The 18,434-nt window shown below is 44.5% G+C and overlaps 1 protein-coding gene across 1 annotated transcript in view; it reads left to right on the top strand.

The window, feature by feature from the left end:
* Positions 1-1,182: 1,182 nt before the first annotated feature.
* Positions 1,183-18,434, top strand: part of Plce1 (phospholipase C epsilon 1) — a 328,593-nt gene continuing 311,341 nt past the window's right edge. The window contains exon 1 of the mRNA XM_045149602.1: positions 1,183-2,643. Within this exon, the coding sequence (XP_045005537.1) occupies positions 1,501-2,643 (1,143 nt within the window). The 5' untranslated portion in view covers positions 1,183-1,500. The remainder of the gene's footprint in view (positions 2,644-18,434) is intronic.

Here is an 18,434-nt window from a genome sequence, read left to right as displayed (position 1 = left end):
TTAGAACATGAGAAAGTGTGTTTATATACAAACCGTCCTTTCAGGCCCTTTATTCCTTTACATAGATAAGATTGATATATGACATTTTCTTTCAGCATAAAAATCTTTCTTTGTTATTTCTTATATTTCAGACCTGATACTAATGAATTCTTTCAGCTTTGCTTGTCTGAACATTGTTTTAAAAAACTTCATTTTCACTTGTAGAAGACATTTTTGCTGGATATAGACTTCTAAGTTAACTTTTTTTTTTTCTTTACTCTCCTTGTTTACATTGTTTCTGATGAGAAGTTGGTTATCATCTGTGAACAGATCTTCTCCAGCCTCCTTGGCCCTCCTGAAGTCACAGGTTTTTCTCCTCTGCTCAAAGAGACTGCTGGGTTCTACCTGGGCCTGGAAACTCTCTAAGCAGTGAGCCAGGGTGTTATTGTGGTCTCCTTGTTTTTCTATTGATTCAAAGATCACGCTTCTGGGCTGGAGAAATGGCTTAGCGGTTAAGCACTTGCCTGTGAAGCCTAAGGACCCCGGTTCGAGGCTCGGTTCCCCAGGTCCCACATTAGCCAGATGCACAAGGGGGCGTACCCATCTGGAGTTCGTCTGCAGAGGCTGGAAGCCCTGGCGCGCCCATTCTCTCTCTCTCCCTGTATCTGTCTTTCTCTCTCTGTCTGTCGCTCTCAAATAAATAAATAAAAAAAAATTAAAAAAAAAAAGATCACGCTTCTATGTTGCATGTTGACTGTATGAAAAACATAGTTTCTCTCCCCTCCCCTGATTTTTAGAAGTTACTTAAGTCAGGAGGATAAATATGGTACTTGTTACTCCATTTTAGGCAGAAGATAAAGTTCTTAATTGTTAAACCAATGCAATAAATACTTAAAACATTTAAACTTTTTTTTTTTTTAATTTTTAGGTAGTGTCTCACTCTAGCCCAGGCTGACCTGGATCTTACACTGTAGTCCCAGGCTGGCCTTCAACTCACAGCAATCCTCCTACCTCTGCCTCCACAGTGCTGGGATGAAAGGCCTGCACCATCACACAGGCCTAAAACGTTTGACTGCAAAACTACTTTCTGAAACTTCATCTCTATTTTCTATTAGCTTACAGTTATCATTTTTTAAAACCTATATAGAGTCACAGTGTTTGACATTATCTGTTTTCTTACAGGAAACACCCAAATTGGATTTTTAAGCTGTCTGGTTAATAATGAACCACAAGCTGCAGAATGCGATCCTGAATAAAATCCTTCCAGAAATTAGCTTCACGTCCCAGGGGAAAGAAAATTGATCTGCCGCCTTAAAATGCTGGTCTAGAACAAAGTATTCACGGGAAGAAATTACTACTGGAGAAGTGTATTTGGCTCTAACTGCACCTGAATGAAAGGAACAACATTCAGCTTGCTTCTCGGAAGGCCTTGAATTCCCCGAGATCATCCATTCCTAGAAATCTTGACATGGCCATGAGGAAGGAGGAACAGAGATAACTGGAACCCATGAGTTGGTCAGGATGACTTCTGAAGAAATGGCAGCTTCCGTCCCCGTGCCTGCGACGCTGAGAAGAGCGGTGTCTGTGCAGTCGGCGGCGGAGGAGAGGTGCGAAAAGGCCGCAGACAGTGGTTTTTCCACGGCAGCGGCCGCCAGGCAGACTGGGCCGGCTTCTCACCCCGTCTCCCAATGGAACCCACGCACGCCAGGCCCCTCGGGAAGGAATGAGCCCCGGGTTCTCGCGGGGCCGCGCGGGGAATCAGCGGGCGACGGGAGCCGCAGCCCGGCCTGCCGGGAGGAGCGCGTCGCGGAGCCGGCGAGCAGCCCTGCCGCCCACCGCAAGGGCCCGGGTGAGAGCCGCCGGGGCGGCCGCGCCGCCGGCCAGGGTTGCCAAGCCTGGGACGCTGAGGAAACCGGAATTCCTTCCCCGCGGGAAGAAAAGGCATTCCCTGGAATTCAACTGGAAGTAGACGGCGGCCCCGGGGACGCCACCTTGGGTGGGCTCACCGAAGCCGGAAGCTCTCGCCCTGACGGCGGAGGCGACATGGCGCCGTTTCGTTTTCCGCGCGAAGTAGAAGTCGACGGGAGCGTGGTGTCAGCCCCGGTTCACACTCTGTCAGAAAGGTTCCTTTTGGACGACGGTGGAAGCTGTGTTGTTCCACTTCCGGGAGGGCAGCAAAAGACGAGCCACGCGGCGAACACGTGCAGACTCACGGCTCTGGCCCAAAGCTGTGGCCCCGCGAACGGGCAGCTGCCCTGCGGTGGGTGCCTGTGCTGGGCGGGCGCCTGCCAGGCCCGCGCGGCCGCCTCCAGCCACGGCCTCTGCGGGGAGGGCCTCGCCCTCGGCGCCCCCGCCCAGCACGCGTGCCCCGAGCACTGCGAGGACGTCGACGAAGAGTTTCTCAAAGGCAAACGGGAGCGGTCTACGTGGCTGGTCAGGAGATTCTGCAAAAACGACAGAGAGGTTAAGAAATCTGTGTACACCGGCACGAGGGCCATCGTGAGAACGCTGCCTTCTGGCCACATTGGGCTGGCTGCTTGGGGTTGCGTTGAGCAGAAGAGAGACGGTCTCCCACTGCCTCGCGGGAGAGCCACAGAACCTCTGTCAGCGATGGACACGGGGCGGAGTGGGAGCCAGCATCTGTCAGAAACCCGGTGGCGTTGGGTAAGAGATTGTTTCTGTTTCTTTTAGTCGTTTCTTCTTTCTTTCTTTCTTTATTCTCCCTTTTTCTTTTTTTTAAAGTAGGGTCTCACTGTAGCCCAGGCTGACCTAGAATTCACTGTGTAGTCTCAGGATGGCGTTGCACCCACAGCGGTCTTCCTACCTCCCAAGTGCTGAGTGCTGGGATTAAAGGCCCGTGCCACTACGGCTAGTCATTTCTTTTTATCCTTTCTTTCTCTCTTCCTCACCCATCCATCCATCCATCCATCCCTTCCTTCCTTTTTTAATCAAAATTGTTTTCAGATCTTACAATACAACCCAGGCTGGCTTGGACTTTGGATGTATCCCAGGGTTGGCCTTGAATTCATTACAGGTGTACACTGACTGCTCTCGTCATTTTGTTAAACTCGGTTATTTAGTCCAATTTGCCATTGTTTGAATCCAGGGAAAATATGAAGTAAGATTTGGAAAATCATGATTCGTAGGGGAATCACTTGTGGTTATTGGAAAGTAGCTGTTCTACAATACAGAGTTGTCTGTGCAGCCATTTAAGTAACAAAATGTTCTCATGAGCAGAAAGAAGAATTAGAGATTCCTGGTAGTAGGAAAATGGCTATCCACTGTCTGTTTTTGGAGATAAATGCCCGTTGTTCCCTTTATGTTTGTAGACCTAAAAGGACATAAATCTGGTGGTTTACATTTTCACATCAATGGTCTCTGTGTCTTCTCTGTTAAACTTTCTTGCTCCTTTGCTGGTGCCTAAATTGTATTAAATGAAATTGAAACATTAATGAAGGGTAAATTGTGTTGTCATACATTTATCAAGCAAGATCATTTTTGGAAATGTGATATAAACACCCTCTTAGCGCAATAGGCAGTGTGTCAGCCTCATAAACTGAAAATGTGATATAAAAATCTAAGTGCTTCTTCATTAATATAGTAATTGATATTGTCTAGCAATGTGATAACTACCATACTTTCCAAGCAGTAATGAATGTAAGTAGGAGACTTGTTTGGGACTTTTGGTTTTGGTGTAGGTGTGTATCCATATGTGTGGTGTGGTGTGTATGCATATGTGTGTATGCACGCATACATACCCCATGCACACACATGTGGTAACCAGAAGAAGACATTGGGTATCCTTTGCTATTGCTCTTCCACTTTATTTCCCTGAGACAGAGTTGTTTCTTGGTTAGACTGTCTGGCTAGGGAGTCACACAGTCCTCCTATCTCTGCCAACCTTGGTGCTGGGGTTACTGGATACACAACCATGCCTAAAGTACTGGAGATTGAATTGAGGTCCTCATGCTTATTTAGGAAGCTGAGCCATCTCACTAGCCTCTAGTACGTTCTTAATTTTAGCATTGTAAGCTCTACATCCTAGGAAACCCCCCAGTCCTAGGGAAATTAAGTTGGTCACCTGAAATATCAATGGTATTTTAAGATGTTTACCACAACTGTGAGATGATGTGACAATATCTGTGATTTCCATTGAGTACAAGATCACAGTTACTTCTGCTTGTACTGAGGCTTTCTGCCTGTGTCATAATGGACAAGAATGTTACATTTCCATTTAAAATTAGTTTTTTTTAATTCTCTAAATTTTTAGGTCTTCTGAGTTCTTTTCACAGTCCTCTCTCTTTAAGAATCTCATTCTAGGGCTGGGGAGTTTTCTCAGTGGTTAGGGTGCATGCCTACAAAGCCTAATAATCCAGATTCCATTCCCCATTACCTACATAAAACCAGATGCACAAAGTGACACATGCATCTGGAGTTCATTTGCCCTGGTGTGCCCATTCTCTCTCTCTCTGTCTGACACTCTTCTCTTCTCTTTCTGTCTACATACAAATAAATGAAAAGAATCCCATATTAGATTCAATGGAGATTTGGGAGAGGGAAAGGGATAGTGGTGGGAGGGGATTTTGAATGTGATATATTGTTTATATTTATGTGTTGCAGTCAGTTCTACACTGCTGGACAAACACCCAGAAACAGTTTTGGGGAGGAAAGAGGTTTATTTCAGGCTGACGAAACACCATCAGTGGCAGAAGAAGCTGGCTCATTTCCATAGATTCAAGCAGGGAGACACCACCAACAGCCAACACCACAAACCTGTCAGAACTCACCTGCTCTCCACATACCTTAGGGCTGGACTACTAGATCTGCTGCCTGTATCATACCTTTTCCCCAGTAGGGCTCAGTCCACTGGAGATTTAAGTTACAAGTCTGAGTCTATTGGGCCATACATTCAAACCACAACATTATGGAAGTTGTCAATTAAAAGGTTTTTTTTTTTAAAGAATCCCATTCTAGAACATACATGATCAAGCCATCTGCTCTAAAATTAATGTTCACTGCTAAAGACTGTACCATACAACGTCTTACTTGATTCTTTCTTTGGAGTTGGGGTTGGGGTAGGTTGAGATAGGATCTCATATATATAGCCCAGGTTGGCTTTGAACTTTCTAGGTAGCTGACAATGAGCTTTAACTCCTGTTCCTCCTGCATCTACCTCCCAAGTGCTGAGATTATAAGCATGTCCTACTGTGATGGCTTGAATGTAAATGTCCTCCATAGCCTCATAGTATTTTTTAAAATATTTTATTTATTTATTTATTTGATGGGGGGGGGAGGAAGGGAGAATGGGTGTACCAGGGCCTCCAGTCACAGCAAATGAACTCCAGATGTAAGTACCACCTTGTGCTACTAGCTTATGTGGGTCCTGGGGAATTGAACCTGGGTCCTTTGGATTTGAAGGCAGGTGACTTAACCACTTAGCAATCTTTCTAGCCCTTCATAGTATTTTTTTGATTAAGCGCTCTACATAGTCTCCAGTAGGCATGTCAATGGGGAGAGGGTCTTGAGTTTAGCCCTACTGTGTGTGTTCAGAGCCAGCTCATGCTTGCTGGTGCTAGCTGAATTCTCTCTGCTATGGATGTATGATGAAGTGAGCCAATTTCCTTTGTCATGATGCAGCTTCCCCTCAAAACTGTAAGCCTGATAAAAACCCTTTCCTCCTATAAGCTGCTTCTGGTCAGGTAACCCCAACACCCACCACACCCCACTCACCTGCTTATTATCCTGCTTAAACAGACTTGCTTCCTTCAGCTTTTCTTCATGGGAAGTCATTTCTAGAATTTTCATGTTTGAGTTTGTCACAGTTGTTTCAAAACCTGTCCTATAGATAAATAGTCCAGTAAAACACCAGCTTTTATAGAAATATCACTAGTGTATTTTCACTCTCGTTATCATTATTGATCATGGCAGTTGAAGTTTTTGAAGCATTTAACATGTGCCCCTTATGGCTTAGTATGTGCTCAGTGTCATGCAGTCCTCTCAGCTACCCTGTGATGTTGTGATTGTTAACCCCACTTTGTTGTTAAGAAAGCTGTTTCTAGGAAGTCTTGTGACTTGTCCAAAGTCACACAGCTAGAAAATGGCATAACTAGAATTCTGATCTTAACAGTTTGCTCTTAGGTGGTTTCTCAACATCATGAAAGACAATTCAAGTAAGCCTTTAATTTTTTTATTTATTTTTGCATGTGCATGTGTAGTGTGTGATATGTGTGTGATATATGCACATGTGTGTACAGATGCATGCATCCCATGTGCGCACATGTGGGGCCCAGAGAAGACTGTCCAATGCTCTCCTCTATCATTTATCTGCACATTTCCTTGAGATACAGTCTTTTCAACCCGGAGCTGCAGTTTTCTTAACTCCCAGTGATTCTCTAGTCTCTGCTTCCCACAGAATTGGGCCTATTCCCAACTGTGTATGTGGGTACTGGGGAATCTTAACTCCATGGTCTCAGCCCTCAGCCCTTGAGGCAGGTGTTCTTAACCACTGGGCCATCTCCCCAGCCCTCACAGCAAAGACTTCTGTTTATTTCATTATCTGCTGACTGAGCCATGCAATTTCTTGATGTATGTTTCATTTCAGACTTGGTCACATTATAGTGATGATAACCATGGTTGCATATTGCAGTGTTAAAAGTCATAAGGTCAGACACATTATAAATATATATTTTTTAAGTTCCCTTGGTGAGTCTATGGGTTCTGAGTTTCGAGCCATTGACTTGGAGTTTACACTGAGTTCTTTGCTTTTGCATCAGGACACAATGGGATAGTTACTTCTGCCTTATAGATCCTGACATTGTCTGGGCTCTCAGAACATTGGGGACCCTGCGTGATGAGTGAAAGCTTGAAGGCTTTTCTCTGTTTGCTGACCATTCCCACTGTGGATTCATTACCCCACCCCTTCATCTGATGCCACCTAAAATCTGTGTCACAAGTGAGTCACTCCCCACAGGCCTGTCTGTCCTGCTCTGGACTATGAAGCCCTGTCCAGTGCCTCTCACCATGGAACTGCTTCTGAGGACAACACAACCCCCTGAAAGGGTACAGGTCAGGCTGGAGAGATGGCTCAGATGTTAAAGGCACTTAATTGTAAAGCCTGACAGTCAGGGTTAGATTTCCCAGTGTGGTGGTTTGATTCAGGTGTCCCCCATAAACTTAGGTGTTCTGAATGCTAGGTTCCCAGCTGATGGATATTTGGGAATTAATGCCTCCTGGAGGGAGTGTATTGTTGGGGGTGGGCTTATGGGCTTTATAGCCAGTTTCCCCATGCCAGTGTTTGGCACACCCTCCTGTTGCTGTGGTCCATCTTCTGTTGGCCAGGGGGTGATGTCCACCCTCTGCTCATGCCATCGTTTTCCCCTGCCATCGTGGAGCTTCCCCTCGAGCCTGTAAGCCAAATAAACCTCTTTTTCCCAGAAGCTGCTCTTGGTTGGGTGATTTCTACCAGCAATGCGAACCGGACTGCAACAGTAAAGTGGTACCGAGGAGTGGGATTGCTGCTAGACACCTGACTGTGGCTTTGGCCTTTTGGAGCTGATTTTCAAGAGGAATGTGGAAAGAGTTGAAACCTTGGCCTAAGAGATGCTTTGCAGTGCTGTAAGTACAGCTTGATTGTCTATCCTGGTCAGAGCTGAAAGACCTGAATGCAGTAAGAACTGTGGACTGTGAGGTTTGGCTTATGAGGGTGAGAAAGAGCTTTGCCTGGACTGGGCTAGCAGTTTGTGTGAGAAGCTTGCTCTTGTGCCCATGTCCTGAGAAGCTGTGCAGGGTTGCTTTGCATAGAAATGAACTGGTGTGTGCAGAGGGATATGGCACAGAAAGAAAAATCTTTGGTTGAACTGTTGCCCATTCAGCTGCAACTGAGAGATTACAACCTTTGAGACTGGGCTAGCTGACCTGCGCTGGGGCAACAGAAAGAATGTCGACTCTTTGAAGGGGCCTGAATGTTCAAGGAGTGTCCTGTTCTTCAAAGTCTGCTTTATTCCCCCCTGGATTAACAAATTGGCACCCTACCTGGTATCATGGAGTATAAGAAATGGTGGAAAGAGGGTCATTGAGTTTGCAACACGGTCTTGTGTTTTGGAAATGGCCATGGGCAGTGTGAAGCGGGTTTGCTGGTTACCTGCATAGAGACCCCATGGGGCCATGAGGATGAACCGTGGCTTGTAGTGGAGACCCAGTGGAGATGCCGGGACCATGAGATGGCTGCCGAGGAGCTGCCGGCCCCGATGAAGTTTCCCAGGACTGTGAGTAGCCTAGCTGGAGGGGCAGAATTGGAATGCCAGAGACTTGTTGCTGGTTAAACTTATCGGACTTGAAGATTTGTCACTGGCTAGAGTTGTTGGACTTGAAGCTACAGAGTTTGATGTTTGCCCTGGTTGTTTTAAATCTTGTATTGGTTGAATGCTTCTTTGCTATGCCCAATGCCATCTATTGCAGTGTGAATATTTATTCTGTGCCATTCTGGGTTTTTTGAGATTATTTTTTGGTATTAAGGCTCAGTTAAAAGATCTTGAACTATGGGGATGTATGAACATCATTGGAATTGATAAAAACTATGGGGATTTTTAAAGTCAGACTGAAAGCATTCTATTTTACATCATGTATGGATATCAGTTTATGGGGGCCAGGGGCGGAATGTGGTGGTTTGATTCAGGTGTCCCCCATAAACTTAGGTGTTCTGAATGCTAGCTCCCCAGCTGATGGATATTTGGGAATTAATGCCTCCTGGAGGGAGTGTATTGTTGGGGGTGGGCTTATGGGCTTTATAGCCAGTTTCCCCATGCCAGTGTTTGGCACACCCTCCTGTTGCTGTGGTCCATCTTCTGTTGGCCAGGGGTGATGTCCACCCTCTGCTCATGCCATCGTTTTCCCCTGCCATCGTGGAGCTTCCCCTCGAGCCTGTAAGCCAAATAAACCTCTTTTTCCCAGAAGCTGCTCTTGGTTGGGTGATTTCTACCAGCAATGCGAACCGGACTGCAACACCCAGTATTCATGTAATGCCAGATGCACAAAGTGGCACATGCATCTGGAATTTGTTTGCAGTCAAAAGACTCTGGTATGCCCATGCTCTCTATCTCTCAAATAAATAAATGAACTTACAAAAGAATTAGATATTTAAAAAAAGAAAGGGAGTATGTCTCAAACATCTTGTACATGTGAACATTAAGAATACATGAGAAACTTCAGGGCAGTGGACTGAATGGAAGTAGATCACTGAAGAGCTATTGTCATAGGCATCTGGAGTAGATTCCTTCTAGCTTGCTTCTCTTGGAAACCCTTGGGCAGCTGCTTATAAATACCTTCACTGTTAAGGCCCTGGGCTTCTTAATTTCCAGTGAAAAGAACTGATGAGATGATGCAAATTGTCTCCTCCCTGCTTGGTCTCTGGAGGCTGGGAGAGGTCAGCCCAAACCATCCGAGCAGACTGCAGGAACTTCTCTCCTCTTTGTCTTCACAGACCTCCAGCAGCCTGTAGGCACTTTTTATTAACCCTTAAGATTGATTCAGTTAGGGATGGGTCACTGTCCTTCTGTCCTTTCTCAGGGGCGATTTCTGAAAGGATGAGCCCCATGCACACCACACATGGCAGCAATCCACCAGCCTTTTCTAAAGTATGGTTTTCCCTGCATCTTTTTCTGTAGTTCAGAACCTGGCAGAAAGTTTGCACAGATGGAACCCCTGCTTCTGTGAATGACTTCCTCCATCGGAAAGATCTGTCCTAATTGCCTGCTCTCACTCTCTTTTCTGATTATTTCCTTCCTGGTTTGCCAGTGAGATTACCTTGTTAATGATAGGAACTAATTAATGCTCTTTTGCTGTCCATAATACAAGGGTAATGCTAAGTATGTAAAAACAAGGGCAATGCCCATGGTTAAAAACAGTCCCTCAAGTTAGTCAACTTGAGTTTAAATTATGACTGTGACTCTATAAGTGATTGGCAGGTTGTTTAATCACGTTATTCCTAAATACTTTCATGCAAATCAGGAATGACTGGGCTATTGTGAGTGGCCAGTGAAATGTGCCCTCAGCACAGGCCTGCAAACAGTGAATGCTACGGCCCCCTCCCAGCCTTTCACCAGTTTTGTGGTGGATTCATTCTCACCCTCATTCTGCTCTCTGGTGGCCTCCCACACAGGGGAATTTCCAGTGGTATGAGTTTGAATGTAGGTCCCTGGCTGTGCAGGCTCTGCATGGCAAACTACCAAATGCAGATTGAAAGTACAGGAAAGAAAACAGCTGGCACTATAGCTCAGTGGTTGTACTCTTGGCTAGTATATTGAAAGCCCTGAGTTCAATCCCCAGCACTACCACATTCCCCCAAATTACATTTGGCTAGACCTGGTGGCATTGGCTGATAATACTAGATGCTCAGGAGGTTGAGGCAGGATGATTGTAAGTTCAAAGTCAGCCTGGACAATTTAGTAAGACCCTATCTAAGAATATATATATTTTTTAACGGGGCTGGAGAGATGGCTTAAGTTCAATTCCCCAGTACCTATATAAGCCAGGTGCACAAAGTGACACATGCATCTGGAATTTGTTGCAGTGGCTAGAGGCCCTGACATGCTTATTCTTTCTTTATCTGCCTCTCTCTCTCATAAATAAATAAATACATAAATAAATAAATATTTTTAAAAGCCTGGAGATATACCTCAGTAGTATGGTGCTTGCCTAGTATGCATGATGATGTAATTTCCAATACCTAAAAAAGAAATTGTTCTGAACATCTATAGGTTCTTTTTTCTTGCCATTATTCCATACAAAGTATACTTAAATAACACATCATATTAATTATTATCATATAATAGTAGTAATGTGGAGATGATGAAAGGTGTGTGGGAGGTTGTGTGTGGGTATATGCAAATACTATACAATTTTTTGTTGCTGTTGTTTTTCAAGATAATATCTCGCTCAAGTCCAGGCTGACCTGGAATTCACTCGGTTGTCGTATGGTGGCCTTAAACTATGGTAGTCCTCCTACCTCTGCCTTCCAAGTGCTGGGATTAAAGATGTGTGTTACCACACCTGGCTCTAAACAATTTTTTATAAGGGACTTGAATATCTTGGGATTTTGGTTTCCATAGGCTCCTGAAATGAATCGCCCACAGATACTTATTAGGTGCCTGAACAATCCTTCCCAAAAATTGCAAGAATGTTACCTCTCCAATTAATTCTCTTAATGTTGTTTTTTTCCTTGGATGTCTTCGTCAAAATGGGCCAGTTTATGTTTTCACAGCTGTGTAAGGAAAAATGGATTTGATGCAGACATTAATGAGGATTAATGCTTGCTGGCTACCTAGATTGCTAGCCTCCTCCTGACTGTAAAAAATTAAAACCCCACCCCATTATCCAGTTACACTTGTACTCCCTTCTGCTCTCAACTTATTGGCTCAACAAAATGAGGTATTTTGGCAAATGGTTTAAGCCTCCAGGTCAAAGGTTAGTTACGGGTGTTTATCCTCCTAAGAAATTCTTTTCCTGTCTGAATTTTGGGGAGTTCAGATGCCTAGAGTTATCTTAAAGGTGAATTTCAAATACAAGAAGTTCCAGCTTCTGCCCTGGCTGATCTGCCTGTGTAACCTGAGCTGTACCCACTAATGGTGGAACTCTCAGAACAGGGCTGGGCTGGCCAAGGCAGAAATTCCACCAGCTCCTCTTAGCTTCATGGATTTCCTTTTCTTGATTCACAAGAGGATTCACTATATAAGAATATGTATGGAAAGGTAGAAAAGGATCATATTGAATAAAAACAGTAAAAACAAAGAAAATAAAAAAGATAAGACCTTTTAAAAAGACTAGAAAGTCTGTAAACAAAAAGGAAGTCAAAACCAGCTTTTTAAAAAATGAATAATAACTTTTACTTAACCCAATATACCCAAAATATTATTAGAGGGTAACAATTGTTAGTGAGGTATTTGACATTGCTTGAAATCCAGTGTATATTTATACAGTCTGCATATTTCAATTACACCTAGTCACATGTGATATGCTCAGTAGCCACTGGAGGCCCTTGGCTTCAATATGACAGGTAGCTCTGTCTTCGTCTCATTTTTTTCACAGTTCACTAAGAAAGTGTACAGCACCTCTTCACCTGAATCATAGCCACTCATTCACTAGGCATTTGTGTTTGGGTATAAATAAAAAGAGCTGTAGCTGGTTGCCAAGCCTATAAGCCTAACTACTCCAGACCCTGAGGCAAGAGCATCTCAAATTGGATGCGTGAACTTTAAAGCATGTTCGAGACCAGCCAGGCAACTTGGTGAGACCTTGTGTCAAAACAAAAAGAAACAAGAGATGTGGGTTGTCCACTCTTGCTTAAACAGTTGCCTAACATATGAAAGGCCCTGAATTCAGTCCCTCGAAACCAGCTTTTATATCAACTACTTGCTTCTTTCTAAATTGTTTTTTCTTTAGTGTCAAGCACAGAAAATTAAACTTAGCAGACAATAATATGTTGAACAATAATATCTTTTTCAGAATACATGTGCTTGATTCAATGTATGAATTTTCCATTCTCCTGGCACCTAAGACCTTGTACTTGCTAGGCAGGTGCTACACCAGTGAACTATATTCACAGCCCTGTTCTTTTTTTTTTTAATATTTATTTTGGGTCTGGAGAGATGGCTTAGCAGTTAAGCGCTTGCCTGTGAAGCCTAAGGACCCCGGTTCGAGGCTGAATTCCCCAGGACCCACGTTAGCCAGATGCACAAGGGGGCACACGCATCTGGAGTTCGTTTGCAGTGGCTGGAGGCCCTAGCGTGACCATCCTCTCTCTCTCTCTGTATGTCGCTTTCAAATAAATAAATTAAAAATAAACAAAAAATTTTTTTAAATAGTTATTTATATATGTGTGTGAGGGAGAGGTAGATATAGGCAGAATGGGCACACCAGGACCTCTAGCCACTGCAGATGAACTCCAGATACATGTGCCACTTTGAATATCTGGCTTTACATGGGTACTGGGTAATTGAACTCCAGTCCTTAGATTTTGCATGCAAGCACCTGAACCACTGAACCATTTTTTCAGCCTCCTATTCTTTTTTCAAATTTTTATTTGTGTATTTTTACATAAGCACATGCACACGCATGCATGCGCATACACACACACATGCACATGCATGCCAGGGTTTCTTGCTGCTGCAAATTAAAGCCAACACATGTGCCACTTTGCATCTGGCTTTACATGGGAGCTGGGAATTCAGCCTTGCTAGGGAATTGAGCCCCGGCCAGCAGCGTATGTGTTTAACTGTTAAGGCATTTCCCCAGCCACTCCCCAGTCCTGTTTTGTCTCTTTTAAATTGTGCTTAACTGAACCTTGGGAAAGAGATAGTGTCTCTGATACGTGTAATGGGTCCTTGTTGGTAATAAATTCATCTTCTGAGTTGTAACACAAATGAGCAAGTCCACTGAGCTGCCCAGCTCAAGGTCTGAGGCAGCTGTAGAAACAGCACCAAGGCTTTGTTTCCTGCTCTGGGAATTTACTTGCCCTGGAGCTCAGGGCCAATTCAGACCTTGAAATAATTAAAATTTCGTGAGGTGCTTAGGCTAATCTGGAAGCCAGTGCCTAGAGAGACACCGGCCTTCTCCTCCCTTCCTGAGGCTTCTGTGGGCTTCATGACATGGGGTTAGGATGACGCTGGCCTCTCTGGCAGAGTGCAGAGAGAGGGGTTCCACACAGTTTAGTCACGTTCAGGGCATCAGTGGAAAATGTGATGAGCTGTCCAAAGCCAGCTCTGGAACTGTTGAACTACTTTCCTTTACTAGCTGCCTGGGGACAGTGTGGAATAATTTACTTCCTTGTCTCTGTCACCACATCAGACCTTCAGCTAGGATTTGATGGGATGAAAACTTTTACCTTGGGCTCTGGGGTTGATACATTTATGGCCACTGCTGTACTCAGGCAGCCTTAGGGCAATATCAGCATTAGTAATTTCACTCTTCTTGATGTCCTGAATAGGGCTAAGCAGTGGGAGAAATCCATCCCTTAGAATGACTATGAATATGTGTGGCCTGAGAAGGTTCAGAGCCTGTGGGCAAGGACATGCCAGCAGGGGGAACCCTGATCTCATCTTCCCTCAGCACTTTCCTCCCCAGAGCCACAAGCTGCCCATGGAATGTGGCCACTGAGTCATGAGCAGAGGAGTTCCCCCTCTGGGGATACAAGGATGGCAGACTCATGGGGCTTACAGTCATTGGGGTGGGGGAGAAGTTTCCTCCTCGATGACCAAGTGATCCAGCATTCAAGGATTTGAAGCGTCAGCTTGGGGCTGAGTGTGACGGTCTCTGACCCCCATGACTAGACTAACAGGCAGCTTGGGCAGGCCATCCCTGGAATACTGTCAGTGGTGCTCACTCATGTTCTAGCCTCCAGAGAGCCCATGACACCCATATGATATCCTTTCAGTGGTTCTTTGTTCAAGAAGCTGGCCTGGACACCTTCAGAGCCGCACCTTAAATACAGACCCTTGGCACTAAACTGTGCAAAAGCCTAATCCCTATATTAGGTCTACTGCTTTGAACTCCAGCTCCTTTCCTTGCATGGACTCTGATCCCTCAAACCCTCAGAAAGCTTAGCAGAAAACAGCCTCAGTCTTTAGCAACATGAAGACCTATGGTTCCTTCAAGGTTAAGAAGCACCCTTGTCCTTAGAAGCACAAAAGCCGACCTCCTTGTAGAGAGGAGAGGGACTCCGACTTCTCCTTTTTAAGCAGTTTCATTGAGATCCAGTTTATCCTTGAAGTATAGTGTATTCGCCACAGCCAATTTAGAGCACTTTCATCACCTCCAAGAGACGCCTTGAGCATCATGCCTCATTTTCCACTTTTTGCCTTCTTCCACAGCCCTAAGCAACCACTAATCTTTCTATAGAAATCTCTCTTGTGGACATTCATATGAATGGACTTAAATAGTGACTGGCTTCCCTTGGCTTAGCATTTTCAAGGTTCATCTACACCATTGCATGTATTGCTGCTTTATGATTCTTACTATATAGACTCACTGGGTCATATGATAGCTTTGATGTTTTGAGGAATTGCCAGACTGTTTTCCTAAGCAGCAGCACCATCATACATACTACAGTAACGCAGGAGGCACTGATTTCTCCATACCCCTGCAGTATTTGTAATTGTCTGTATTTTTGTTAATAGCCATCCTAGTTGCATATGAAGTGACATTTCATTGTAGTTTGATCTTCATTTTTCCAGATGGATGATGACTTTGAGCATCTTTTCATGTGTTTGGTGGCCATTTGTAAATCTTTGGGGAAATACCTAGTCAAATCTTGGGACTGAATCCAGGGTCTCATGCATACTAGGCAAGAGCTCCTGAGCCACTGTAGCCCTTTACCCATTTTAAAATTCAGTTATCTTTTTATTTTTGAGGTCTTTATATATTGTGGATATAAGTCCATAATCATATATATGATTTTTAAAAATATTTAATTTATTTATTTATTTGAGAGAGAGAAAGAGGCAAATGGGGGGAGGGGAGAATGGGCACACCAGGGCCTCCAGCCACTACAAACAAACTCCAGACATATGCGCTACCTTGCGCATCTGGTTTACGTGGAGACTGGGGAATTGAACCTGGATCCTTAGGCTTCACAGGCAAGTGCCTTATTTGCTAAGCCATCTCTTCAACCCCAGATATATGATTTTTTTTGTTTATTTATTTGAGAGCAACAGACAGAGAGGGAAAGAGGCAGAGAGAGAGAGAGAATGGGCATGCCAGGGCCTCTAGCCACTGAAAACAAAACTCCAGATGCATGCGCCACCTGACATGGGTGGAGAATTGAGCTATGAACCGGGGTCCTTAGACTTCATAGGCAAGTGCTTAGCTGCTAAGCCATGTCTTCAGCTCCAGATATATGATTTTTAATGTATACTTAGATGAAGGCAAAGGAACTATAAATGAAAGTCAAGAATATGGCAAAAAAAATGGTTGACAGCTTTAATATACAGTGAAGCTTGCTAAATATGTTCTTTGGACATTATATCAGTTGCCTTCTTGCTGCTGGAACAAAACACCTGACCAAAAGCAGCTTAGGGGAGGAAAGGATTTATTTCAGGCTTAAAGTTTCCAGGGGGAGCTTCATTATGGTGGAAGAAGCTGACTCACTTCATCACACATCCACAGCAGACTGAAGCTGACTCTCAACACAGTAGGTTGCACTCCAGTGACAGTGCTCCTCCAGCAGAGCTTCCCCTGCTGGGAAATCAATCAGGAAGTGCAATCCCAAGACACCTGAGGCTATCGTTAACATTGATGTACATTCAAACCACCACCGCCATCAGGCTTAGCCTTAAATTACACAGCAAGCAGCAACTTTCAGTTACAATCCCTTAAATAATTTTACTCTCCCCCAACCTCCTGTTTATATAGCTTTTTGCTTTCTCCCTCCTTGCCTTTGACCTCAGCATTTTATTATATAGATTATTTTTTTTATTATTACTCCAAATTCTGTATCCAGAGCAGTGGCTGGTAATAATAATTTCAGTGTGTGGACTGGCACACCACAAGAAAGGCATCAAATGCTTGTGGTTGACTTGGAGCCTTCATGACAGAGTATGCCCAGCTAAAGTGAGGCAAGTGAGGTGCCACACTCTAAGGCCTCACAGTGCTTATGCTTCCGAGTGACTGCTCCCTGAATGCTGGGCAGCTCATGTGTCTCACTTTAGTCCCAGCTCTGGGCACAAGGATCAAGGAAGTCTGTGGTGTGGATATTGTTTCCTTAATTCAAGAATGGCCTTGACTGAACTCCCACACACCTTAACACAGATATTCTTAAAATACTAACAAAGAGGGGTTTCTACATTTTTATAGGGTGAAAGGAAAAAAAATTTTTTTATGGCAAGTGAAAATATATGAAATTCAAATAGTATTGGTAAACTTAGGTTGTTTGAGTACAGCCTTCTTTTCTACAGTTATTCCTTTCCACCTTGTCTGTAGCTGCCCCACGCTGTTAACAGTGGACTTGAGGGGCTGCAAAGATGAAAACATCTGTGATCTGTTCCTTTGTGGCAGAGGTTTGCCTATGCTGGCATAGAGAATCTTCTAGACCCGGCTAATTCTGCCCATCCTCAGCCTTGAGCTTAGGGTTGCATCCTCCCTTTGGTATTCTTCCTGCCCGCCCCACTCCCACCAGCACTCTAATGCAGAGTTCCTTGGCAGGTCAGGCTCCATATGCTATTTCTGAATTACAGATGAAGGGAGTTTCTGTGTCCTCCTGATCTCTTCTTCCCAGGCCCATGGTGTACTTGTTAGCTAACCTCTTCCAGACGGAGCGCATGTTGTGCACTACCTAGAACAGAATTGGGATTTTCCACTGAGATTCAGAAGGTTCTTTCGCAGGCTTGTGAACCCAGACAGCCATGCTCTCACTCCCCAGACATGGCCATAGAGACAAAGAAGGGTCACGTTTGCATGCCTCTCTCTCCAGCTGTCCTTTCAGCTGACTGTCAAAACCCTGGGAAGGTTTCCAAATGCTTTGTGCAATGGCCCTGTGTTGCTGTGGTCATGTCTGGGACAAAAGAAGTCCTCTTCTCCAGGGGCACTGTGGGCTGCCCTTCAGTACCCCCAATCCTGGCCAGGCAGGGTTGCCATGTGGACCAGAAGGAGTCCAGCGTCTGCTTTTCAAGGAAGGTCAAGGGCAAGGGATAACATGATATGCTTGTAAGTTGTAAAGCTCATTCTTCAGGTTCCTTAGACCACCTGGTCCTGGTACTTTTGATCATAGACCTAAGGCAGGTTTTTCCTAAAAACAAACAAAAGACCCAAATACCCAGATAACTATTCCAGCTCTGCCCCCTAGTTGATGTGTGACCTTGAGCAATTCATTTTAGGTCCTGAAATTTTAATATAACATGTAAGGTCAGCTGTATGTATATTAATTGGCTGGCATATATCAGATACTATACATTTTATTGGCATATGTAATCTAATAAATTGTAAGTTACGTATGTCTTCCTGACTGTAGAAACCCACCCATCTTGGACACCTTATTTAAATCCTGACCTCCTTGGGGTTTGACTTGAAGTGAATCTTGTCCCTTCTCCACACTTCATGTAACAGAAAGGTAGGGGAGGGTAGGATGTTCTTTATCACAGGATAAGTCTTGACAACTCTTAGCCAGGTGTGCTGGCACATGCCTGTAATTCCAGCACTCAGGAGACTGAGGCAGGAGGATTGTGAGTTCCAGACCAACCTGAGCTACATAGCAAAACCCTGTCAAGAGAGAGAGAGAGAGAAAGAAAAGGCAAGCATTTTCTGGGTGTGGGTTCTTTCTGTGTTTTAGGGCCTATCCTTTTCTTTTTCATTTTCAGTGACTGTCTACAAGGCAGGGATTATTAACATTCTCACTGAATACCCAGTAAGAGTCACAGGACTTCAGTCAGTGTCAGGACTTGGAGCTAGGTCTGGCTGCCTCTAAAGTTCAT

The sequence above is a fragment of the Jaculus jaculus genome, chromosome 1, assembly GCF_020740685.1.
Source record: "Jaculus jaculus isolate mJacJac1 chromosome 1, mJacJac1.mat.Y.cur, whole genome shotgun sequence".
Taxonomy (NCBI): domain Eukaryota; kingdom Metazoa; phylum Chordata; class Mammalia; order Rodentia; family Dipodidae; genus Jaculus; species Jaculus jaculus.
This window is presented reverse-complemented; position numbering and strand designations above follow the sequence as displayed.